This window comes from Callorhinus ursinus, unplaced genomic scaffold, assembly GCF_003265705.2.
Source record: "Callorhinus ursinus isolate GAN/ISIS: 27379988/994484 unplaced genomic scaffold, GSC_fseal_2.0 scaffold93, whole genome shotgun sequence".
Classification (NCBI taxonomy): domain Eukaryota; kingdom Metazoa; phylum Chordata; class Mammalia; order Carnivora; family Otariidae; genus Callorhinus; species Callorhinus ursinus.
In genome coordinates, this window is record NW_027397155.1 from 1,312,831 (window position 1) to 1,339,681 (window position 26,851).

Consider the following 26,851-nt stretch of genomic DNA (forward strand, 5'->3'; position numbering starts at 1 on the left):
TTGCAAGTTTTTCTATTACCTGCCAGGGTGTTGGCCTGTTTTCCTTCATCTTGGAATGGGTCCTCTCTGCCTCTAGGATGCGAATGTTTGTTTCATTCCCCAGATTAGGGAAGTTCTCAGCTACGATTTGCTCAAATACATCTTCTAGTCCTCTCTCTCTCTCCACTCCCTCTGGGATTCCAATTATTCTGACATTGGAATGCTTCATGGTGTCACTTAGTTCTCTGATTCTATTTTCATGGATTCTGAGTTGTTTTTCCCTGGCCTCCTCTTTTCCCTTTTTATCTATTATATTGTCTGACCTGGAAGACCTTATTCATTCTTCTGTCTCACTTACCCTAGCTGTTAAATTATCTAGATTGGATTGGATCTCACTGATAGCATTTTTAAGTTCTGCCAATTCAGCTTTCATTTCTGCCTTTAGAGACTCTATGTTGCCATTAATTGATTTCTCCATTCTATCTATTTTCTTCACAATTCCTAGCCTGAATTCCATCTCAGACATCTTGGTTATATCTGCATCCATTTGTAATGAGTCTTTTCTATTTTGGGGGTTCCTCCTCCTAGTCTTTCTGTTGATGGGTGGTTGAGAGAATGTTTAGAGTCCAAATTATTGAGCAGAACCCAAGCAAGATGCGCCTGTTTTCTAGGGACCTTAGTGTTGCTGGCCTCTTGTTTTCCCAGCCTGTCTGGGGAGGGACCTGCCACGATGTTACTCAGGCAACTCTGTTTGGGCAGAGTTGCCCTGCCCCCTGTGGCGGGGGATGGGCTCAGCGGTAATCAGTTTTGGGGGCTTTTGTTCTCTGGTGGCTTTCCCTGGCGGCTTTCTGTGTCTCTCTGAGAGTCAGAGCAGAAGAGACCGTTTCCAGCCCTCTGCCTCAGAGCAGAGACCGCAGTCTTCTTCAGTGAGCTCTCCGGACCACACTATTTCCGTTTCTGTCCATGCTGCTATAAACTGCAGCAGCCTGGGTTGTGTGCCCCTCCGCAGCGCTCCCAGTCCTGCCTCCAGGTCGGGGCACGTCTCTGCCCTTTGTGCTTCTAAAACCACCAGCCGCTCCCAGTTCGCAGGTGCGACCCCCCTGCTCTGGGTTTCCGACCCAGGGGCTGCCCTAAAGTCCTTTCCCTGCTGCTACCCATCTGGGAGTCTGCCCCATCCCCAGCAAGCGAGGCTGTCGCTCACCGGTGGTGTAGGATCCCCATAGCCAGGCTCCCTCCCGCTGCTGTTTATCCTCTGATATCTGCCTGCCGAATCACGGCTCCCCGCCTCATACCTCAAAACCAACTGTCTGCGATATTCTGTTTGTAGAGATCCAGATCTTCTTACATCTCAGGCTGATTTCGTGGGTGCTCAGAGTGGTCTGGATATCCAGCTCAATTCCGGGGACCAGTTGAGATAGAGTCCCCTACTCCTCTGCCATCTTTTCTCCTCCCCCTCTACAGCTCAGTTTCTTTATCTCTGCAGTATGAATACAGTATTGCAGCATATCACTGATATATGCAAAAATTATTTTGAAAAGTGCCAAACAAAAATGCAAATTTTCATTCTTGCCCCCATTCAATTCAACAAACAGTGCAGTAACCATGCCCTAAGCACTGTGATTTGATTTACAAATGAATAAGCCTCACATGTTGCCTTTGTGCCAGTTGCTGTCTATCACAGACTAAGACATAAAGAAAAATCAGGAAGGGCACACGGAATGATGACTGCCAGAGAACTCTACTGCACATACTGTCAGGCAAGACCTTTGGCTTGCTTTCATTCTCCAAAGGCTTGACCACTCATCATAGTGACTAAAGATCATTATGGTTTGTATGTTGGTACAGTGACTATTTATGAAGCATCTCTCTTGTGCCAGGTGCTGTGCGAGGTAGTTATGACTTATTACCATTTAACAGATGATTAAACGGAATCTTAGAGAATTTATGTAACTTGCCCAAGTCACAGAGCTAGGAAGACATAAAGCATTTCTATCCTCTGCTCATAAGAGAAAAAAAAAGAAGAGAATGAGACTCAAACAACCACCTCTCTAGTAGTCATAGAAGCAACTATTGCTGACCTCTGATAGTGGGTTGGGAGGCTGAGGTGATGTGTGAGTAACACATCCACTTAAGGCATTAGAGGAAGGTAGGAGATGGACTGACATGGGGAATGGATGCTTCAAATTCTCCCTCCCCTAAGTGTGCCCACATTTCTATAGTATGGTGTGCAGGGTGCCTGAGAGAGAGATATATAGAAAAAGTGACAGGGAGTTCCGAAGGGTGACATTAATTTTAGTATCTGCAATCATGGTGGTCCTCATGAAGGAAATGTTCTTGGAACCTTTAAAACTGGATAGAATTCGTATTAGTGGGGTCAAGAAGGAAAAGAAAATGGAAGGGAATAGTCTAGTTAGAAGGGACAGTTCTTTATTCAACAGATATTTTTGGGGCACCCACTATGTGCTAGACACTGGTCTAGGCACTGAGTAGTGAACAAAACTAGAAATAAAATCCCTGGCCTCACAGAGTTTAGATTTTAGTGGGTAGATGATACAGACAATAAAAAGACAAACATGTGGCATTTTAGATGGTGGTAAGGAGAAAAATATTGCCAGGAAAGGAGGTAGGGTGTATGGGGTGGGGGGGGGAGGATTGGAGATAAGATTTAGACAGGATATCTCCAGAAGGTCTCACAAAGAGGATAATATTTGAGCAAAGACCTGCACTGAGGAGGAAACAAGAGCATTCTGGGTAGAAGGAACAGCAAGTACAGGGCCCAGAGGCAGGGGCACCCTTGAATAAGTGAAGACTGGGAAGGAGGTTAGTGTGGCTAGAGAGAAATCATTTAAATGTAGAGTGTTAGGAGATGGAGTCAGAAGTTGAGGGATAGAGTGCCATGAGTCAAGTTCCTGTATGTCTTCAAAGATCATTGCAAGGACTGTGGCTTTTACTTTCAGTAATAAAGAAGCCACTGGAAAGTTTGATCAGAGGAGTGTCATGATCTAATTTAAATTTTATGGGAATTTTTCTGGCCATTGTGTTGAAAACTGGCTGGAGTGGGAGAAGATAGGCAAAAGTAAAAATGAGACCAGTCAAAAGACTGTCACTGTAATCCAGACAGGAGATGATGAATCTGGTAGAAGTAGATGGGTGTGAAGTAGTTTAATTCTAGATATATTTTAAAGATATATCAAATAAGAGTTGAGAATATATGAAGAAAAGAGGAGTGAAAAGTGATCCCAAAGTATTTGACTTAGTACCTAGAAGCATCGAGTTTCCATTGGCAGGAGGGGAAATGTGGAAGTATTGAGACAGCCTGTGTAGAGAAGGAAATTGTAAGAATTGGTTGGAAAGTAGCCTGGGTGCAGTGTCTAGTCCTTAGATGGAAACAGGATTCCCCACATTAGACTTATGTCAGGATGAGCCAAGCTGTTTTCCCTGTTTCTCTGCTCAGGGTAATAAAGTATCAGCATTTGGGGATATGTGAAGAAGTGGGATAATATGCCTCTTCAGTTTGAAAAGTCATGAAGAACCATGCTACTTTGAAAAATTCCTTTTTATCTCTCTTACAGAAAACTTCTCCCCAAATAACAAATTCTGTCTTTACTTCAGCTGCTCCTTTCACCTTCTTGCCATATTCTCCTTATATGTATCAATCCTCCCCATTTTTCGCTCACCAGGCCTGGTAGTAGATTCTGCCTCCTAGACCATAATGCCCATAACCATGGTCTCCCCCTAGGCAAGGCCACCTTCAGCTATCATGCAGATCATTGCATCTCCTCTTCATAGGTCTCTCTGGCTCCACTCCCACAGCCCTTTGAATCTTTCTTCACCCTGTAGCCAGACTGGTCTTCCTGACATAGAAATCTGATCATGCCCCTTGTTAGTTAAACATTGCAAAGGATCCCAATGATCTGATGATAAAGTGCAGCAATCTTAATGTAGCTTAAGCAGTCCTTCCCTCCTCTGCTCCTTTAGCTCTCCCCATTCTCACATCTCCCATGTCATGTTCTGGATATGCCACCCTTCTTAAAGTGTCCCAAACACAGCATGCTCTATCTCACCTATGAACCTTCAAACACTCTTCCCTCCACTCTTCATCCAGCTGATACTCAGCCATAATAGTTAGCATCAGTGAGCTTCTGGATCTGGTGCCCCTCCCAACTCAGTCCTGCCTCCACACTTATCAAACCACATTGCAATGGCTTGCTTAGATGCTCATGTGCCCTCTAGACTCTAGGACAAGAATCAGATTTATCTTGTTCAACATTATGTCCCTCATTCCCAGCAGGTTCTGGGCAGTCAGAAGTAACAGGCACTTATTCCATATTTACTGAATCAGTAAGCCAGACCAAGTGTTAGTTCTTCAACGAAACTTTCCCAAGAGCCCTCCATTGGAAGGGATCTCTCCCTCTTTGGGCCTCCATAGATTTTACCTCCACATGTGTTACAGATATATCACCTTTGAACTTTCACTATAGTTACATAATTTACCTCTATTATTGAACAAGTTTCTTCTTAAGTGCAGAATCCATGCCCAATTCACCTTTGTTTTGTCCCTAGATCATCAACCACACAGCTTTTTGTATGCTCAGACTCCAATAATTAATTAATTAATTAATGGAGCATAAATGTTAGATTATATTAGATTATATTTTAGAATTTCCAAATGGAGAGCGTATGCTTTGAGGTTGGAAGTGGTGCAAGATAAATCCAAACAGGTAAGTTGAGGCAAGATTGTAGAAAATCTAGTTTGCTAAGCTAGGACTTAAATAGTTTGGAAACTGGAGATTTGTCATGGATTTCTACTCCAAGGAGTTATATTATCATAGTTGAGTACTAAGGAGATTAATCTGTCCTTAAGATAAATTTTCTGGTACAGAAATACAGTGTTCTCCTGCATCCATCTCCAGAGATTGGTAATAGAGGAAGTGAACCTTATTACTGTTGGGAATTCAGGTCGTTCTTCAAGGTTTTCAGGGGAGAAAAACCTGGAAATAGAAGACAATTAGTAGGCATACTATGCTGGCACCTGTATCTTTGCATTTACTCTGGTTCTAACTCTGATAAATTGCTCCTGTGAATTCTCCAATTATTCAGAATCCATGGAGAGAGCTATAGTAGAATTAAATCTCATAGTTAATCCGTAATTTGTTTCTCAACAGGTTCTCTGACTCTGAGAACACATCATGTTCAAGATTCCAAAATGGGATTTGTGATTAATGCAATCTATTCCATGGCCTATGGACTCCACAACATGCAGATGTCCCTCTGTCCAGGCTATGCGGGCCTTTGTGATGCAATGAAGCCAATCGATGGACGGAAACTTTTGGATTCCCTGATGAAAACCAATTTTACTGGAGTTTCTGGAGATATGATCTTATTTGATGAGAATGGAGACTCTCCAGGAAGGTACTCTTAGACAATATTTTCTCCTCTAGACAATAGCACCTGAACAGTCATCCATTGATCCTGATGTGCCTGTTTATCTCCTTTGTGGTTATCTAGGCTTACTGGTCATATTTGGCCAGCTCCGACATCACAAAGGGATTAAAGATAGAGAAGGGGAACCTTATTTTCTGTGGCCAGGTACACATATTGATGCTGACTTCCAAAACAGGCTCTTGGGATCATCCCATTTCAGAGACCCACCCTTAGAGACAGGAGCCTCACATTATGGTAGAAACCCAAAAACCAGCCCTGTGATTTCTCTGTACATGTTTTCCATAGTCTGATCTCTTCATGGGCCATAGAACTATTCTGAAACCAGAACAATTCCATTTCTGGTAATTCAGAAATTGGGCTAAGGTGCTGTTATGTTGTTTGCTGTACCTATAGTAAATTATAAGTCATTTTATTTTATTATCCTTTAGCTGGAGGACTTTCTCCTTTCTTGAGGACTAAATTGCCTTTTACTCTGAAATTCCACCTTTCATTATTTATAGAGGAGCCTGAGAAATATGAACTTACTCATTATTACGGATCAGCCTCCAGGAAAGTCATTAGGTAACTAAAACTTACCAGAATTCACATCTATCTCATACTCTAAATTCTTAAGTGACTCTACACATGAGACTTTTAATCCATGAGGGATATTGTCACTGAAAAGATATTCTGAGCTGTAGCAGAGCTGGCTCTTCACTCTGCCTTACATCGGCACATTCAGGGTCCTGTGGTCTCCCACTGTAAAATCGTAAGTATTCTTCCAGCAACAGTTTATTCTTGATATTCATGCTTGGAGAGGGTGTCCTTACACTCTGTTTGCAGCGGATTCTGCCAAGAGAAGGTTTCATGACTTGGTCCATAACTCACACCCAATGTGCCCACCCGTGTACCAGCCACCTTGGTTCTAGCTTGTCTCCGTGTTACTGAGGTGAACTGGAGCTGGTCCCTGAGGCAGCTGTTACCATGTCACAAACTGAACTGCTAAGTGACAGCTAGTTCCAAGTCATGCAGCCAAGAGGAAAGATATATATTTTCTCTCTTCTAGAGACTTGAAGAATATTGCTCCAAGCAGGCTCTTTGCCAAGATAAGCTGACTTTTCACATATAGTTTTCTTCTTTTTGGCTGTTCAGTATACCCATGGGGAACAGGGAATACAAGCATTTTATCAGGGCCACAGAAAATTTCACATTTGTCTTAAGGTGTCACAGGGCAGGTCAACCAATGAGCTCAGTCTATAGGCTCAAGTCTAGACCTAGTCCCTGATATCTGCGCATGGATTTATTATTCTTGTGAGCTTACCTATAGCACTGACATCAGCTTGGGACTTGCTCATAAACTTTGATGACTACACTCCAAATATTCAAAGAGTTTTAATGTCATGCACCCAAGCCAGTTCCACAAAACCAGATAGTGAAGAAATGTCTCAGCTCTATTCCAATGGGAAACTTTAATGGATCAGACAGAACATCACTGTCTCATTCATAATCCTCCAAATATGCTGTAATGGGGTGCATTTAGGACATTGTTTCTTAATCTTTTTTAGAACGTGAATCTCTGTAAGACTCAGATGCAATTTATAGATATTCTCTAAAGGACAATACACATAAAATTTTGCAAACAATTTCCAAGAATTCACAATTGTTCAAAGACTTTCCACATATTTCAAAGGTTGGGTGTTACAGTAACCCATTAATAAATAATCTGAATTGGCCTCTGAGGACATGAACCAGACTCAGGAAGGTGGTTTGCAGCATTTTTATTTTTCCAATTAATCGTTTTATTTATAAAATAACTAAATTAATATTTATTGAACATGTGCTCTGAGCCAAACACTTAGCTAAGTCCTCTACATTTGAATCCTATGAGGTAATGTTAGCATTTTCTTTTCCAGCTGAAGGCTCACAAACTGAGGCTTACAAAGATTAAGTGACTTCCCCAAAGATACAATCTAATACATGACAACCAAGATTCTAATTCAATCTCTGGACTTCACCCCTAACCTTATCCAACCAGCCTGCCAATTAATCAACCAGGACCAAAATTTAAAAACCACTATTTTTTGAGAAATGTATTGGTAGGCATTCTATTGTTATTTCTGTAGACTAAAAGTTACGGTTCTGCTGGGTCAAAGACATTCCAAACTGGGCAATGAACCAGAGGAGCCTGGGTGACTAGAGAGTCCCCTAAAATGCCAGAGGCACAGGAGGAAGTTCTTAAACAAGAGGAAATAGGGACAGGTAGCAACTATTCTGGCAAACACACTCATAGACCATTAAAGAGTTCATTTTCACCACTGCTATTAAACCTCACATTGAATCAGACTACTATCAGTCCACAATTCTTTAAGGAAACCCTTGGGGCCAGGTATGTTACAGAATTGAGAATTTTTCCATTTAGAAAAGGAAACACAGTCCTCTAACGCCACCAGCATGCTGTGGAGCAGCACTCTTTAATCAACATATTAATATCTCTGTAGTAAAACATACAAGTAGTCACACAAAGTGTGATAAATAGGCGATACAGAGCCTCATTACAGGGCGGGTCAAGTTCTCTCACCAGATAAGTTCAGATTGGGTCATGTTTTGCTGCCAAGTGAGTTATAAAAATATAATTTTTAGAGCTCTAAGGATTTCAGAATTACAGATAAGAAATATGGACCTTGACTGTTTACCACCAATGGTATAGACCACAGGTCAGCAAACTGGTCTGCAGGCCAAATGGAGTCTGCTGTCTGTTTTCATAAATCGGGTTTTATGGGAACACAGTCACACCCACTTATTTAGAACCTGTCTCTGGCTGCTTTCACACTACATGGGCAGCGTTGAGTAGTTTCAGCCGAGACCATCTCACAAAGCTTCACAATATTGACTGTCCCTTTAGAGCAAAAGTTTTCTGACCCTCTTAGAGAGAGTCCATTGAGAACTAAGGTTTAGGAGGCTTAGCCACTGCCTGGGACCGACCATAATTGGGCAGGGGAAACATGGAGAGTCAACATCAGAACATCGGACTAAGTACAACTGACTATTTAAAGCAAGAATTTCAACATTATATTGTGGGATTGATTAAGTATGGGGATGTAAACTATTTGGCAACACAGCATAAAGAAAGGGGGTCTAGAATTCTACAACAGCAAGTTTCTTATAATTTACACTAAGTAGAATAAGATAAAGAAAGAATGCATATTTAATCCCTTAGCAAGGGGAATAGCTAAAAAGCCAATAGAATACTTTTAAAAAATTGATTAATCCAAGAGGCAAGAAAAGAGGAATGGGTGGACGGAAACAGATGTGACAAATAGAAAGTAAGGCTAGAACACTAGAAATTTGAAGATACTGAGCTGGTTTGCACAAGGGTTCTTAATATGTGGCTCTACCCACATAAGGACTGCAAAGATGATTTGTTTTTAATTTCCTAACTTTCCTTGGGGCAAAAATGGAGTCTCAGAGAGAGGAAGAGTTGCGCCCACTCTCATGCAGTCAATTAGTAGTAGAACAAGGACAGTACGCAATTCCCAGGCACAATCATTAAATTCAAATGAGGAGAATGTAACTTAGTTCTCTTTTCTTTTTTTTCCCCCCATTTTCTTTATGTTACATGTGAAATGGTTCTATGTATATCCTAGAAAAAGATTTCATTATTAGTTACCATTAAAGGACTTGGTCAAAACCACCTTGTGGTTTCTCTCTAATCTCTGATAATCCAACCCCAAAGACACAGATCATTGTAATTGCTTTGTTGCGTGGACTGGAGCTTAAAGTGTCTATTTTCTAGACCAACAGACAATTTACCACATATTTAAGAATCAAACTCTAAAACACACACACACACACACACACACACACACATACACACACACACACACACCCCTAAGCATTAGAATTCTAGACTGAGAGGATAAAAGAGCTATATAAATCTAAATTTCTGCACAATCCCTTCCCCGCCTCATGATGTTGCCATTTTCCTGACAATCTTGCTTTATCCCTGTTGGGTAAAGAAAACCTCACTATCTTCTGAGGAAGGAAGGCTGCTCTAATTTTCAGAGAGTTTAACCACTTAGAAAGTTCTTCAATTCTGCTAAACTGAACCCTGCCTGCCTCTAGTTTCTATTTAGTGCTTTTATAGGACTTTTTTTTCTTTTTGGTTAGAACACATTTTATCTGTTTTATTTTGGTGTTGAATGCTATATAAAATTCATTTTTAAAAAATTTCAGTATATTTTGACCATGAACTGTGGCCAGTTAAGGAAGAGCTACAAGGGGAGGCAGAGAGAAAGGAGAAAGAAGGGAGAGATATTACAGAAGACAGGTCACATATACCACACAGTGATGAAAAAGAAGTTTCAGGAGCAGAAACATGTAGAAACCAAGAGACTCAGTGAAAGAGAGCAAAAGAGCAAGACAGTAAGAAAGAGAGGGAATTGAATAATGGGAAAACAATTGCAGGAATCCATTATGTGTTTTAATTCTTAACTAAAATCTAACTAAGAGTATTTTTCACTCACTTTCTCTCACTTATGATGGAGAATAAAACCTATATCCCATCTCTGAAAATTGAAAGAATTCATACCAATTGACAAGTGAAGGGAGAAATCTTTTTTTATGGAGAATTATTTACCTATTTCTTTTTCTAATGTACTGCTACCAAAGATTTTTACAGCAATGTTATCATTTCACTGACCAAACAATTAGTGATACCATCTCTGTATTTCTCTTGTAGATAAGAAATAATTACCAGAACTCTAAAAGCTAATTCCATGAGGAGGATTCATTATCTCTAACACAGTTAAAACAGGTTGACAGGTTTGAACCAAAATTAAGGTTTAACTTTTCTTGAAATCTCTTCCCTGTCAAATATAACATTTTCTGTTCTATGCAGTTTTCATATTTATTTTGCAAAAATTGGATCTCTCTACATTTTACCGTTTCTCCTACATAAAACAGAGTTCTGCAATCGAGGAACAGTGAAAGTTGGTTCTTCACTCTGTCAAATAGATATGGAGCAGTCTAATGGAGAAGAACATTGGATTAGAAGTCTAAAGGCTGAGTTTCAGTTTCCTCTGCCACTTGCATACTCCACAACATGGTACAACTCAATAACCTAGCCAAGCTCCGGTTTCATTATCTGTAAAATTCACAATATGGATAGACCTGGAGAGAGTTAAAGATGGGTAGGAATGGCTTGAGCCTTCCTTGGGGTGAGCAGTGAAACCCTCATAGCTCTTCAAATCAGCAGCAGCAAAGAAAGAAGCTTCCTGACACTTGATGATTCTTTCTTTTTCCCAGCCTAGAATGTTCAAAGCTTATTTGCTCACAGTCTTTATTGGCTCACACAGAGTACCTTTGGAAGTCTCCGGAGCCCGTGTGTTTGAAGTAGTCAATGACATAATATATGAGTTTCTTCTGTAGCCTTAGTGCTCTATTTTCGAATATCTCAACTCATTGTATGCATAGTAACCCTTGGATAACTGTGACAGTGGGAAGGTTTAGGACTCAGTTATGTATCCTGTAGACTGGTACTTTGGGCTTAGAAGTGGACTTGAGACAGTTACTCAAAACTGTTACTGAAAATAAAACACTTTAGGATGATCCTTAAGCTACTGAACAGCTAACAAATTTAAGAATGAATTAGCATTCTGAAAAAGATACTACTGTAAAATATTGTGATTAGGAGTAAAAACAGAATGGTATCCCTTTACAGTGTAGATCCAAACAGACTAATGTCAGATTTGTTCTTAACATTTCCTTACTGAGCATTGGTCTGACTATGGTCACCTGGTCACTGGAACCCAAAAGCTAGAAAGTTTTCCATCCTTGTCAATTTCCAGATAGCTAACTATGCTGAGCATGGAAAGATGGGAGGGGAATTTTCAAAGCCCATCTGCCCATCCTATAAGTCCTAGGAGGTAAAAGCATAGGTTTCTATGTGAAGACATTGTGTACCTAAGACATACCCACAGTTATGTCTACAGGAGTTGCTCATCCACTGTCCTGACATTGGAAAATTATTTCAAAAATACTTCTCTGGAAATGTTCTTGCACACAAGAAAAATCTTACAAATAAGAACATTAATTTTCCCTCTTTACACTCTCTATCCCCCATACTCAAAATGAGAACAATAGCTAATAAAGGCTGAGAACTCACAAAGTATTAGTAGCTTCCAGCATTTTTATGTTGCATAAGGTGCTTTAGAAGCTATTTTCAGACTTATTTTATTTTATTTATTTTAATTCCAGTTAATTAACATACAGTGTGATATTAGTTTCAGGTGTACAATATAGTGACAATTCCATACATCACCCAGTGCTCATCACAACAGGTACACTCCTTAATCCCCACCACCTGTTTCACCCAACACCCCACCCATCCCTCCTCTGGTAACCATCAGTTTGTTCTCTATACCTAAGAGTCTGTTTCTTGACTTATATCTCCCTCTCTCCCTTTTTTCCCTTCGCTAGTTTGTTTTGTTTCTTAAATTCCATATTTGAGTAAAATCATGTGGTATTTGTATTTCTGACTGATTTATTTCATGTAGCATTAAACTCTCTAGCTCTATCCGTGTCATTGCAAATGGTAAGATTTTATTCTTTTTTATGGCTGAATAATATTCCAGTATATATATAACTCTCCTTTATCCATCCATCAATCAATAGACATTTGGGCTGCTTCCATATCTGCAATATCCATTATGGTAAATAATGCTGCTATAGACATAAGGGTGCATGTTGCCCTTTGAATTAGTGTTTTTGTATTTTTTGGATAAATACTCAGTAGTGTGATTGCTAGATTGTGGGGTACTTCTGTTTTTAACCTTTTGAGGAACCACCATATTGTTTTCCAGAGTGGCTGCACCAGTTTGCATTCCCACCAACAGTGCACAAGGGTTCCTTTTTCTCCACATCCTTGCCAACACCTGTTGTTTCTTACATTGTTGATTTTAGCCACTCAGACAGGTCCAAGTGATGTCTCGTTATAGTTTTGATTTGCACTTCCTTGATGGTAAGTGATGATGAACCTCTTTTCATGTGTCTGTTAGCTATCTAAATGTCTTCTTTGGAGAAATGTCTATTCATGTCTTCTGTCGTTTTTTCATTGGATTATTTGTTTATTGGGTGTTGACTTTTATAAGTTCTTTATATATTTTGGATGCCAACCCTTCATAGGATATGTCATTTGTAAATATCTTCTCCCATTCCAAAGGTTGCCTTTTGGTTTTGTTGGTTGTTTCCTTCACTGTGCAGAAGATTTTCATTTTGATGAAGTCCCAATAGTTTATTTTTGCTTTTGTTTCCCTTGCCTCAGGAGACATATCTAGAAAAATGTTGCTATGGTTGATGTAAAAGAAATTACTGCCTGTGCCCTCTTCAAGGATTTTTATGGTTTCAGGTCTCATGTTTAGGTATTTAATCCATTTTGAGTTTATTTTTGTGAATGGTAAAAGAAAGTGGTCCAGTTTCATTCTTTTGCATATTGCTGTCCAGTTTTCCCAGCACTACTTGTTGAAGAGACTCTTTTCTCCATTGGACATTCTTTCCTGCTTTGTTAAAGATTAATTCGCCATATAGTTGTGAGTTTATTTCTGGGTTTTCTATTCTATCCTATTAATCTCTGTGTCTGTTTTTATGCCAGTACAATACTGTCTTGATCAATACAGCTTTTTCATATGACTTAAAGTCCAGAATTTTGATATTTCCAGCTTTGTTTGCTTTTTCAAGATTGCTTTGGCTATGTGGGTCTTTTGTGGTTCCATACAAATTTTAGCATTGTTTGTTCTAGCTGTGTGAAAAATGCTGTTGGTATTTTCATAGGGATTGCATTAAATGCATACATAGCTTTCAGTAATATAGACATTTTAACAATATTTGTTCTTCCAACCCATGAGCATGGAATGTCTTTCCAATTTTTTGTGTCCTCTTCAGTCTCTTTCATCAGTGTTTTATACTTTTCAGAGTACAGGTCTTTCAATTCTTTGTTTAGTTTTATTCCTAGGTATCTTATTATGTTGGTGCCATTGTAAATGGGATTGTTTTCTTAATTTCTCTTTCTGCTGCTTCATTATTGGTATATAGATACGCAGCAGATTTCTGTACATTGATTTTGTATCCTTTGACTCTACTGAATTTGCTTATCAGTTCTAGCTGTTTTTTTGGTAGAATTTTTTGATTCTATATATATAGTATGATATCATCTGCAAATAGTGAAAGTTTCACTTCTTCCTCACCGATTTGGATGCCTTATTGTTGTTGTTGTTGTTGTTGTTGTCTGATTGCTATGGCTATGACTTCCAGTACTATGCTGAATAAAAGTCATGTGGGGTACTTGGCTGGCTCAGTTGGTAGAGTATGTGCCTCTTAATCTAGGGATCGTGAGTTCGAGTCCCATGTTGGGTGTAAGAGATTGGTTAGAAAAAATTTTTTAAATTTTTTAATTAAAGATTTTATTTATTTATTTATTCATTCATTCATTCGTTCATTTATTTATTTATTTAGAGAGCATGCCAGTGCATGTGGGGGGGGGGGGGGGAGGGAGAGGGGAAGGGAGAGAACCTCCAGGAGACTTGCCTGAGTGCAGAGCTGATCACAGGGCTCCATCCCACTGCAAAATCATGACCTGAGCTGAAACCAAGAGTCAGATGCTCAACCAACTAAGCCACCAAGGCACCCCAAATAAAATTATTTTTTTAAAAAAAGTGGTGAGTGTGGACATCCTTGTCTTGTTCCTAATCTTATGGGAAAAGTTCTCGGTTTTTCCCCATTAAGGATGATGTTAGCTGTGGGTTTTTCATATATGGCCTTTATTATGTTGAGGTATGTTCCCTCTAAAGCTACTTTGCTGAGGGTTTTTTAATCATAAATAGATGTAGTACTTTGACAAGTGCTTTTCAGCATCTATTGCAATGATTATATAGTTCTTATCCTTTCTCTTATTGATATGATGTATCACAGTGATTGATTTGGGAATATCGAACCACCTTTGCAATCCAGGAATATATCCTACTTGTTCATGGTGAATGATTTCTTTTTAATGTATTGTTGAATTTGGTTTGCTGGTGTTTTTTTGAGAATTTTTGCATCTATGTCCATCAGGGATATTGGCCTGTAGTTCTCTTTTTTAGTGGTATCTTTATCTGTTTTTTTGTTTCAGGGTATTGCTGGCCTCATAGAATGAATTTGGAAGTTTTCCTTCCTGTTCTATTTTTTGGAATAGTTTGAGAAGAATAGGTATTAAGTCTTCTTGAAGTGTTTGGTAGAATTTGCCTGTGAAGCCACCTGGTCCTGCTTTTCCTTGTTGGGAATTTTTGATTTCTGATTCAATTTTTATGCTGGTTATTGATCTGTTTTCTATTTCTTCCTGCTTCAGTTTTTGTAGTTTATATGTTTCTAGGAATTTATCCATTTCTCCCAGGTTGTCCAGTTTATTAGCATATAGTTTTCATAATATGCCCTTAAAATCATTTGTATTTTTGTGGTGTTGGTTGTTATTTCTCCTCTCTCACTTGTGATTTTATTTATTTGAGTCCTTTCTCTTTTTTTCTTGATAAAGTTGGGTAGAGATTTATCAATTTTATTGTCATTTTCAAAAAGCCAGATCCTGGTTTCATCGATTTGTTCTTTCGGGGTTTTCTGTTGTTGTTTTGTTGTTGTTTTAGTTTCTGTATCATTTATTTCTGCTCTAATCTTTATTATTTCCTTCCTTCTTCTGATTTTAGGTTTTGTTTCTTGTTCTTTTTCTAGCTCCTTTCAGTGTAAGAATGTTTGAGATTTTTCTTGCTTCTTGAGGGAGGCCTATATGGCTATAAATTTCCCTCTTAGAACTGCTTCTGCTGCATCCCAAAGGTTTTAGACTGTTGTGTTTTCATTTTCATTTGTTTCCATATTTTTTTTATTTCTTCTTTTATGTTCTGATTGACCCATTCATTTTGTAGTAGCATGTTATTTAACCTCCATGTATTTGTGGCCCCTCCAGGTTTTTTCTTGTGTTTGACTTCTAATTTCATAGTGTTGTGGTCAGGTCATGCATGGTATGACTTTGATCTTCTTGAATTTGTTGAGGCTTGTTTTGTGGGCCAATATATGATCTATTCTGGACATTGTTCCTGGTGCACTTAAAAAGAATGTGTATTCTGCTGTTTTAGGACGAAATATTCTGAATATATCTGTTAAATCCATCTGTTCCAGTGTGTCATTCAAAGCCATTTTTCCTTGTTGATTTTCTGTTTAGATAATCTGTCCATTGATGCAAGTGGAGTGTTAAAGTCCCCTGCTATTATTGTATTATTATAGATTAGTTCCTTTATGTTTGTTATTAACAGTTTTATGTATTTGGGTGCTCCTATGTTGGGTGTGCATTTATTATTATATGTTACAGTCTTTGTTTTAAAGACTTTGTTTTAAAGTCCATTTTGTCAGAGGTAAGTATTAGCTATTCCAGCTTTCTTTTGACATTCATTTGCATAATAAATGTTTCTCCATCCCCTCACTTTCAATCTGCAGGTGTCTTTAGGTCTAAAAAGAGTCCCTTTTAGGCAGCATATAGATGGGTCTTATTTTTTATCCATTCATCCCCCTATGTCTTTTGACTGGAGCATTTACTCCACTTACATTTAAAGTAATTATTGATAGATACGTACTAATTGTCATTTTATTGTTTGTTTTGTGGCTGTTTCTGAAAATTTTCTCTTATCCTTTTCTTTTCTTTCTTTTGTTGTTTCTTTCTTACTTTCATTCTTTCTTTTATGTTTTGCTGATTTTCTTTAGTCATATATTTGGATTTCTTTCCTTTTATTCTTTGCATATTTATTAGTGGTTTTTGATACATGGTTACCAATAGGTTGGTATATAACCTCTTCTGCATATAGCAGTCTATATCGAGTTGATGGTCATTTAAGATTGAACCCATTTTTTACTCCTCTCCTCCCCACATTTTAGGTATATGTTATTATATTTTATATCCTTTTATTTTGTGAGTTCCTTGACTGATTTTTATGGGAATATTAATTTTTACTGCTTTTGTGTTTCCATTATACTTTCACTTTTGGTCTGTGTTTTCCACTTAAACAGTCTCCTTTAATATTTCTTGCAGTCTCCTTTAATACTTCTGGTTAAGTGGTCATGAACTCCTTTAGTTTTTGTTTGTCTGGGAAATTCTTTATCTTTCCTTCTATTCTGAATGATAGCCTTGCTGGATAGAGTGTTCTTGGCTGCAGAATTTTCTCATTTAGCACTTTGAATATATCATGCCACCGTCTTCTGGCTTGCAAAGTTTCTGCTGAAAAAACTCCGCTGATAGCCCTATGGGGTTTCCCTTGTTTCTAACTGTCTTCTTTTCTCTTGCTGATTTAAACATTTTTATCACTACATTTTCCTATTTTATTTATGATATGTCTTGGTGTGGGTCTGCTTTTGTTGATTTTGTTGGGGGTTCTCTGTGCCTCCTGGATCTAGGTATCTGTGTCATTCCCCAGGTAAATGAAGCTTTCAGCTATTATTTCTTCAAATAAATTTTCTGCCCCCTTTTCTCTCTTCTTCTTCTTCTGGGGTCCCTATTATATGAATGCTATTGTGTTTGATGGAGTTACCGATTTCCCTAAGTATATTCTTGTTTTGCATAATTCTGTATTCTCTCTTTTATTCAGCTTGATCACTTTCCATTGCTCTGAATTCTAGGTCATTAATTTATTCCTCTGCTTCTCCCAGCCTGCTTTCATTCCATCAAGCATGTTTCTCATTTCTTTTATTGAACCTTTTATCTCTGCTATGTTACTGCTTATCTGTGTCAAGGGTCTCATTCATGTCTTACACTCCTTTCTCAAGGCCAGTGAGAATCTTTATGTTTATTACTTTAAATTTTCTATCAGGCATGTTACTGATATCTGTTTCACTTAGATCTCTGGCAGTGACCTTGTCATGTTCTTTCATTTGGGACAAATTCCTCCATCTTATTTTGTCTAAGTCTCTGTGACTATGTTAGGAAATTCACCTACTTCTCCTGTTCTTGAGGATAATGGCCTTATGAAGAAGAGGTCCTGTAGTGCTTACAGTGTATTATCCCCTGTTTCCCAGAGCCTGGGACTTCAACGAGTAGCTCTAGTGTGTGCTGCATGTGCTCTGCTGTTGTGCCCTGGCCACTTTATCCATTAGGCTAGTCATCTGCAGAGGTTCTCTTTGTCTGTTGTGGGCAGTGTTGGGTCCCTGGCCTGAATGTGGCTCATTTTTACTAGGTGTGCTCTGGTCTGCTTGTGCAATGAGAACTGTCATCACTGCCTCCAGAACCAAGGCCCTGAAAACTCCTGCATGAGGAGATGTGGTGTGAGCTGGGGTTTTGTCCCGTCCTGTTGGGGAGGCAGCTGGTCATGCTGGCATTTAGGCAGGCGTGATTGGGAAGGGCCGTTGCCCTGGAGCATGGGTCAGGGTGTGGTGTAGCAAGTCAGATAATGAGAGGTCAGTGCTGGGCTTGCTACCACAGGTGGCTCTGTGTTTACACTGAGGGGCAGTGCAGGGAAATGGCGCCTTCCAGTTTCTTCATTCCTGGAGGGGTCTCTCTGTAAATGGTGCTTCTCTGGGACATGCTCCAAGATGAGCAGATAACCTCCCCACTGTGTGCCTCAGACAATTTCCAGCTTGCTGTTTCCATGCTGCATGTCTGCTGATCATTTGCCTGCCTCTTCTATAAGAGTAGCACCAATATCCTCCAGGTTCTCCTGGAGCCAAGCCCACTGACCTTTAGAACTCTAGGCTTTAGGCCCCACTGACTGCAAGAACTCATGAAATTCAGGCCCTCTTGCCTTCCTAGTCAATTTGTATGGGGATTTGTTTTCTTCAGGCACTCCCCTGTGTGTTGGTATGTCTCTCACCCTTCTCTGCAACCGTGGCTCCCTCCCCACCACAGCAGCCATGACCTGTTTCTCTCAAACTGAGTCTCCACACATCCTACCTTCTTCAGTGAGGCCTCTTCTCTGTTGTGGAGTTTGTTCTACTAGTCTTCAGGTTGATTTCTAGGGTATTTTGGATGATTTGATAGTTATCTAGTTGTACTTGAGGGACAAGACAAGTCTAGGATCCTCCTACTCTGCTGCCATCTTCCAGCCTCATAAATTCTTTTCAGACTTATTTTAAACATCATTCCTGAAAGTATCTTTTATACAATGAGTTTAGCCATTGATAAAGGGTAAGAAAAAAAAAGGTAAGATCAGGTCCAGATTATCCCCACATTCCCTAAAGCCGAAGACAAGATTAAAGGTTTCCAAATTTCTTAACTTGGTTAGTAAAGGAAAATTTTGTCATTTTATTTAAGTGGAGATAAAAACCTTTCTATCTTTTTTAGAAGACTAACAGTAGTACTTGTTTAAACTTCTTGAAGTTATTTCAAAACTGTCTTTCATCCTGCTGAGGTCAAGTCACCTTCTCACATGGGATTATCTTCTATTTCAGGTATAAGCTTGATGTTTTAAAAAAAAAAAAGTCTCAAGAGAAAGTGAAGCCAACAGGCTTTTTTGCTATTCTAAGCTTAGTGACATGGAAAATTCCAGTGTCACTAATATGACAGTAGATACATTTTTGGGAAATGAAGTCTATTGCTTTTCCTTAGCTGAAAACTTATATCCTTAGCTAAATAATCATTATATTCTTGTTCTTAAGGTATGAAATAATGAATTTCAAGGAAATGGGAAAAGATTATTTTGACTATATCAATGTTGGAAGCTGGGACAATGGAGAATTAAAAATGGATGATGATGAAGTATGGTCCAAGAAAAACAACATCATCAGATCCGTGTGCAGTGAACCATGTGAGAAAGGCCAGATAAAGGTAAAATGGAGTCCATGTTTTTTTAAATTTTTGTCATAAATTAAAGTGTTCACTATCATTGGCTATTTCTTTTCTAAAAAAAGAGATTGATTTATTTATTTGAGAGAGAGAGAATGCATGTGTGTGCACATGCAGTGGAGGCAGGTTGGAGGAACAGAGGAAGAGGAAAAGAATCCCAAGCAGACTCTGCACTGAGCATTCAGCCTGACATAGGGTTCAGTCTCACAACCCTGATATCATGACCTGAGCAGAAACCAAGAGTTGGACACTCAACCAACTGGGCCACCCAGGTGCCTCATCATTGGCTATTTCTAAAACATTTAGATATTTGTCTTTTTACATTATAAGCTTCTAATGTCAGAAATTGTGTTTGTGGGGTTTTTGTTGTTGTTGTTTTTTACTTTTCTCTCATTATTTCCTTTTGCTAGTATGACCCACAATAATCTTAGTGATTGGACTGATTGAACCAGCTGATGAGTCTTGTTTGCCCACACCCTTTATACTCTTGTAAATCTTTTAAAGACCTGCTTCTTGGGGATAAATAGTTCACAGTTGGAAACCACATTAATTTCTAATTAACAAATATTTATCAAGCTCCTACTAATGTAATAGTTTATATCAATGGGGCAAAAATAAGTAACACACATTTACTGCCAGAAGATATATAGTCTAGCTGAGGAAAAATATCATGGGCACAAATAAGCAACATCATATAAAATGCGATGACTTCATTAAGAAAGAAAGAAAAAAACAGATGTATATAAGTTCATATAAAATAAAGGGAGAGATTTCTTCTGAGTAAAATATCAGACACTGAACCATGAAGAATGGATATGATTTCAGAGAGAGATGTGGGAAAATGATCACTTATGTAGAAGGAACAGTAATAGGCAAGATACAGAAGTAGTTGATTGAAGACTGTTCTGGAATAACAGTGAATAATCTAGGGTTCATTGCTTTAAATAGTTATTATAAAAGAGAAAGTCAAAATGATAGATTGAAGCCACATTTGTGGGGAGTTTTGAATGTCAAACTAAGCAGGAGTCAAAGTAATCTTGACAAAGATGTTGACATAAGGTGGACTATAGTAGGTGAGATGCACGAGTAGTTGTGAAACATGAATAGAGAAAGAAGAGACAAGTAAGAAGGACACTGTGATAATGATGACAAGAACCCTGGATTATGGAAGAAACAGTGAGAATGGAGAGGGAGCAGGGAGATATTTAAGAGAAATATCATATAGAGAGGTATACTCAGTGAGCCCTGGCTACCAACTGGATGTAGGGTTGGAGAAGAAAAAGAAGTCTATGACAATCTATTGCAATTTCAATTCTTAGTAACTAGAAAGTGTCATAGTCAAGCATAGAAAAATGGGAATGGCTTTAGAGAAAGGCAATGGGTTAGTTTGGTGGGCTGTTGGTTTTGAGATATCTAGGCAGTGATAGAAAACACTGGTCTACAACACTGAGTAATAAGGCTGAAGATACAGATTTAGAAGTTAATTGAATAGAGCTGAAATTGGAGCTGTTTGAGTAGATTAGTCACTGAACCTGAAAGTATACAGAGAAAATAAATGTAGACCAAAAATAGATATTGAAGATCTGCATTGAAAGCATAAAATTGGAAGAAGAAAAGGTAGAGTGAGGGACAACAGGTTTAGAGGGAGATAGAACCAGAGAGCACACGGTCATGTAAGGTGGTGTTCAGTGGAAGAGAGAGGTCAAGGAAGACAAGAACTGAGGGAAAGACAGGAAAATTGTGGTTAGCCCTTCATCTGGGGCCTTCTGGAAACAGAACTTGGAGATTAAAAAGGATAGAAGGATAACAGAGCAGCAAGAAGTGTGTGGTGAAAAGCAGGTAAGGGGCAGTCCTGGTAGTTCGAGGACATTGAAAAGTTACTTTTAGGCTAAGTAAGTTCTGGCCACACTTAGAGGAAATAAAATGTCATGAAAGAAAGAATGAGGATACAATAAAAATAGAAAGAAGTTTAGTTATTGGGGTATAATGCCTTAGGGGAAGAAAAACGATATCAAAATAATTTATTCATCAAATAGTTATTGAAATACTACAGTACCACATTTCAAGCACTGTATACACCTGGAGCAGTTTACCTTGGTCTTTTCAATCAACCTCGTATTTACTCTGTTTGGAACATTTGAGGTATTCATTCATTGGTGATTACAGATGAAACTGAAATAATTCAGTATTAATTCTAAAATCTTCAAGGGGTAATTCTGAAGATTTGGTAAGCATAAGACCAGAAAGAAGAAAGACAAAGTAAATAAAGATAAATATAAATTTATTAATATCTGCTAAATGGCACAGTAGCTTGTGGAGTAGCTAAAAATTTCTGTATGTTTTGTTATGGTATACAACAAGGGTTAGTAAACCACAGCCCATGTGCCAAATCCAGTCTGCTGCCTGGTTTTGTAAATAAAGTTTTATTGAGGGGGTCCTGGGTGGCTCAGTCGGTTAAGTGTCTGACTCTTGATTTCAGCTTAGATCTGATCTCAGGGTCCTGGGATCAAGCCCACATCAGGCTCCATGCTCAGTGGGTAGTCTGCTTGAGATTCTCTCTCTCTCTCCCTTTGTCTCTCCCCTCACTCATGTGTGTGCGTGCGCGCGCTCTCTCTCTCTTTCAAATAAATAAATAAATCTTTTAAAAAATAAAGTTTTATTGAAGTACACCATGCTAATTTGTTTCTGTATTGTCTATGCCTGCTTTCATGCTATAATAAATAGAGTTGAAGAGTTGAGTTGCAGGAGAGACAGTCTGGCCCACAAAGCCAAAAATACTTACTATCTGGTCCTTTGCAGAAAAAGTTTGCTAACCCTTAATATTCAGTGACAGTCTGCATCTTGTCCAGTCATCTTGCAATTAGACTCTGTGTGTGAAATTCTTTTTAGACTCACTCAGAATACTGATTGTTCATAATTTCCATTTCCTCCTGTAGAAAGATAAGCCTTTGTAAGCTACCACATGGACGTTATTTGTTTTGACATTTCACAGCAAGACAATTTGAACCTGTAACTTCAAAATGCTGAATGGCTGATTTGGGAGATTTTTTTATATATCCTTTTCCACCCCATTCTACTGGGAGTAACTTCCACGATGGAAGAATTTGACTCCCTAGTATCATATTTTTAATACTAGTTAATCTGTAATGTTTATTTAGTCTTTTTTCATCCCAAATTTTATTTTCCTAACCATATATCATTTCACTCCATTAAATATGCAAATGACAACATTTTCTTAATATGGCTTAAAGATGTCACTGAGCAATTTCATTAAAGATGTCAACACCTCATGCCATTTTTCCGATTTATTAACTTAGTGTCCATAGAAGTACACTTGGTCTGGCAAAGGTTCAAATGTGTTACATATTGTTATTCATAAAGAAAGCATGACTACTTCCAGGGTCTTCAAAAAGAATGGGAATCACTATGTAACAGAATTATCACTACCTCTTATACTCAAAATGAATATGAAACAGAACATATATATATATCTCAAATTAAAAAAGTAAAAAAAAATCAATTCTAAATGATCAGAAGCAGACATATCGAGCTGTCACCAGATTTTTTAAAAAGACTATAATACTGTAATTATTCTTGGAAAAGGAATTGATCTTATTTTGGTAAAAAAAGAAAAAAAAACCCTGAAATTTACACACCAGTGCAAACTAAAGCATGGGAGTGAACATATTTTTAGAAGGAAAAATGCAACTGCTTTTGTTTACCATGCACTGCTAAGAAAGAGAATCCTTCAGTATTTCTTTTTTTTTTTTAAAGATTTTATCTATTCATTTGGCAGAGATACAGAGAGAAAACAAGTAGGCAGAGAGGCAGGCAGAGGGAGAGGAAGCAGGCTCCCCACCGAGCAGGGAGCCCGATGCGGGTCTCGATCCCAGGACCCTGGGACCATGACCTGAGCCGAAGGCAGCCGCTTAACCAACTGAGCCACCCAGGCACCCCTCCTTCAGTATTTCAAATGCTTGCTTGCATTACAAAATCTAGTAATTCTCCAATAGTTTTACCAAGTGTGGTTGAAATTACCTTAAGATCAAATTTATTTCTCTATATAAATATTTATATGCATATTACTAATAAAACACAACATTTTTAGAGTGTCCTACAGTTTACAAATCAGTGTGATATTTTATTTAATCCTCAGGAAAGCCAATAAATCTAGATATTATTTAAAAAGCATTGGTCTTGGGATCAGCTGGGGGACTGTTCAAAGCTGCACAACAATTTATTTAGTGGCTACAAGAAAGACTAGAACCCTGGTGCCTCTGATTCTCAAGGCCAGAACTCTTTCTACTACATCTTTCAAAATATCATGAACACTATCTTTATTGTTTTTAAGTTTTATTTTAATTCCAGTTAGTTATACATAGAGTGTTATATTAGTTTCAGGTATGCAATATAGTGATCCAGCACTTCCATGCGTCACCCGGTGCTCATCACAACAAGTGCCCTCCTTCATCCCCATCACCTGTTTCCCCCATCCCCCCACCTGCCCCTGAACTCTACCTTTATATAGACTAATAAGGCTCTGCATTTATGAGCATTAGCCTTGAAGTCCAAAGGTTATTGTTTGAGACTTCATTTATCCGTACATGTTATGTAAGCTCACTACACCTCAGTTCTCTCCCCTTTAAAAAAAACAGAACCAAAAAAAACCAGCCACCTTCAACAGAGCCACTTTCATGTTTTAAAGAGATAACAGCATATGGCCCGGCACGCAGAAAACAGCCAATAAGTAGTATTATTATGAAGAATACTTTAGGTAGATTAAACAGGTCTAATTAGCAACTCTGCCTCACTTATCTGGTTATTTTAAGGAAAGGACGATTCAGACCCTCAGACCCTTTTGTCATCATTTTCTCCTTGTGTGGTTGCAGTGTCAAGAGCCAGCAAAAGGGATAGAAAATACAAAGAAAGACGTGCCAGATTACATTTGTATATGGCTATCAATATCTAGACATTGTTACTATAGAAGGTCAGTTAGAGAGTGAGCATGGAGGACAAGGAGTATATGGTGTAATCATCACTGTGTCTTTTGTTATCAGTGGTGATTAATCACAGTGTTAATTATTTATAGAAATGTTTAATGAATGCTGTCTCTATTCCACAGAGGTTATTCATGCACCAGTGGTGGAAAAAAATAAAAGACATCCATTTCTAAAGAATAACATCTGGGACTCCTTCAACTGTTAAATTATTTCAATTATTTTCCATTGCTTTAAAAAAATCTAACAGATGAAGGGGTATATAACAGTCTCAGTGACCTTATCCACCATCATCCCAAGCAAATCAAAGCTACTAGAATAGGAGAGAATGAGCTGTGAGTTACTGAACCAGATTTTGAGTAGAAACAGAGACCAAGAGATGAACTCCAGAAAAAAAAAAAAAATCATGTTCTACCTCTTAACTCAGTAGAAATTCCTAGTGATTTTTTGATCAATATGGGTAGAGTTTTGAACTGTAGCAGGTATATGATGTTTTTTGCTAAAAATTATTCAGCTAGTGGAGGGAAGCAAAGGTAAATTCAAAGAGTAAAAGTTCTTAATTTTAGAGAAAGACAGACACAGACTCTGGGGAAAATTCACCGTTACATATATACATATGTAAATGAATGTATTTATATATAAGCACAAACACAGGCACTTAATTAAATATAGATATCTAAAGCTAAGTATCCAAAGACTTGCATTTAATTTAATTCCAGACCCTGGGTGCCTGGGTGGCTCAGTTGGTTAAGCGACTGCCTTCGGTTCAGGTCATGACCCTGGAGTCCTGGGATCGAGTCCCACATCCGGGTCTCTGCTCAGCAGGGAGTCTGCTTCTCCCTCTGACCCTCTTCCCTCTCATGCTCTCTATCTCTCATTCTCTCTCTCTCTCAAATAAATAAATAAAATCTTTTAAAAAATTAAAGTAAAAAATAATTCCAGACCCTGTGAGAGGGACCAACGAATTTTATGATGTAGACTGATCACTGATCACATCAGTTTCTGTGATTATAAAATGAGAATATTAATATATATACTGCCTATCTGATGACACTTGGAATAATTTATGTGAAAGCAATTTCTGTTTTTCAAAAGAGCATATTTGTATAATAGATTGCTGGATTTTCATCTATACAAAAAATAATGAAAATTTTAAATATTTGCCTTAGGTGATCCGGAAGGGAGAAGTCAGCTGTTGTTGGACCTGTACACCCTGTAAAGAGAATGAGTATGTCTTTGATGAGTACACCTGCAAGGCATGTCAGCTGGGGTCGTGGCCCACTGATGACCTGACAGGTATATGTATCACAATGTCAGCTGGGGTACATGCCTCAAAAATCATCTGCAAAAGGACACAGACATGGGTGGAGGGGGTCACTTCTCCAAGTATTTCTCATCTTGGTGGTCCTGTTCATGTGACAAATAATTCCCTTAGGGACAGAAGCCTTCCCAATGTCTGGGCTGATCACGAAAATCTTTACATCACAGGGAGAGATTGGTCAACATTCCCACCCTCACCCCCAAAGCAGATCAGAATTCCCAGGTTTTCTACTGGATTTTTCAGCCCATCCTCAGAATATTCCCAGAGGGTCCTAAGCAGGGCCCCAGTTAACCATCATTTGAGGTGGAGAGAGAGAGCTGTTTGCCAGGAAAAGGCTAAAATATGTCATGACATATCCAAGAGCAAAAAAAGTAGCACAGAGTTGGGTGGAAGTTGGTCTAAAACTTTGCTACTCTTAGTACTTTTCCTTAGTCTAAACCACGAAGCTCTAACTAATGAGTTTTCGAATAATGTTAGCACAGGGTAAAACTCATCTCTGCTTGGGTTTTTGTTTTTGCTGTTGTTGTTTGTTTTGTTTGTTTGGCTTTTGTGTTGTTTTGGTTTGGGTTCTTTTTTTCTCCCAAACATGTAAAGGAATATGTCATTGTGTTCTCAAGATTATATTTCATAGCTCTTTCTAATTTTTACAGTATAAAAACAGAATATAATACCTTTCATCTTTTCTTCCAGTTTATTCAGTAAACATTTATTAAATGCATATATTACATGTCTATTTTCCTACCATTGAAATAAAGATATAGAAATAAATATGCAACATCTATCTTAAAGAAGTTAATAAGGGGATGTCTGGATGGCTCAGTCAGTTAGCGGCTGACTCTTGATTTTGGCTGAGGTTGTAATCTCAGGGTCCTTGGACCAAGCCCCATGTCGTGTTCCACACTCAGTGGGGAGTTCTCTCTCTCCCTCTTCCTCTGCCCCTCCCCCCTAAAATAAATAAATAAATATTTTTAAGAAATTGAAGGGGGGAAATCGGAGGAGGAGATGAACCATGAAAGACTATGGACTCTGAGAAACCAACTGAGGGTTCTAGAGGGGAGAGGGTGGGGGATGGATATTAAAGAGGGCATGTATTGAATGGAGCACTGAGTGTTATACGCAAACAATGAATCATGGAACACTACATCAAAAACTAATGATGTAATGTATGGTGATTAACATAACATAATAAAAAAATAAATTAAATTAAATTTAAAAAAAGGAAGTTAATAAAAGGAGTGTCTGGGTGGCTCAGTCATTTAAGCAGCTGACTCTTGATTTTGGCTCAGG

At 38.4% G+C, this 26,851-nt stretch overlaps 1 protein-coding gene across 4 annotated transcripts in view; it reads left to right on the plus strand.

The window, feature by feature from the left end:
• GRM5 (glutamate metabotropic receptor 5) overlaps positions 1-26,851 on the plus strand; it is a 665,424-nt gene that overhangs the window by 560,163 nt on the left and 78,410 nt on the right. For all 4 annotated transcript variants that reach the window (XM_073888708.1, XM_073888709.1, XM_025893393.2 and 1 more), the window contains exons 5-7: positions 5,145-5,391; positions 19,060-19,228; positions 25,413-25,539. In XM_073888708.1, coding sequence (XP_073744809.1) covers positions 5,145-5,391; positions 19,060-19,228; positions 25,413-25,539 — 543 coding nt within the window. The remainder of the gene's footprint in view (positions 1-5,144; positions 5,392-19,059; positions 19,229-25,412; positions 25,540-26,851) is intronic.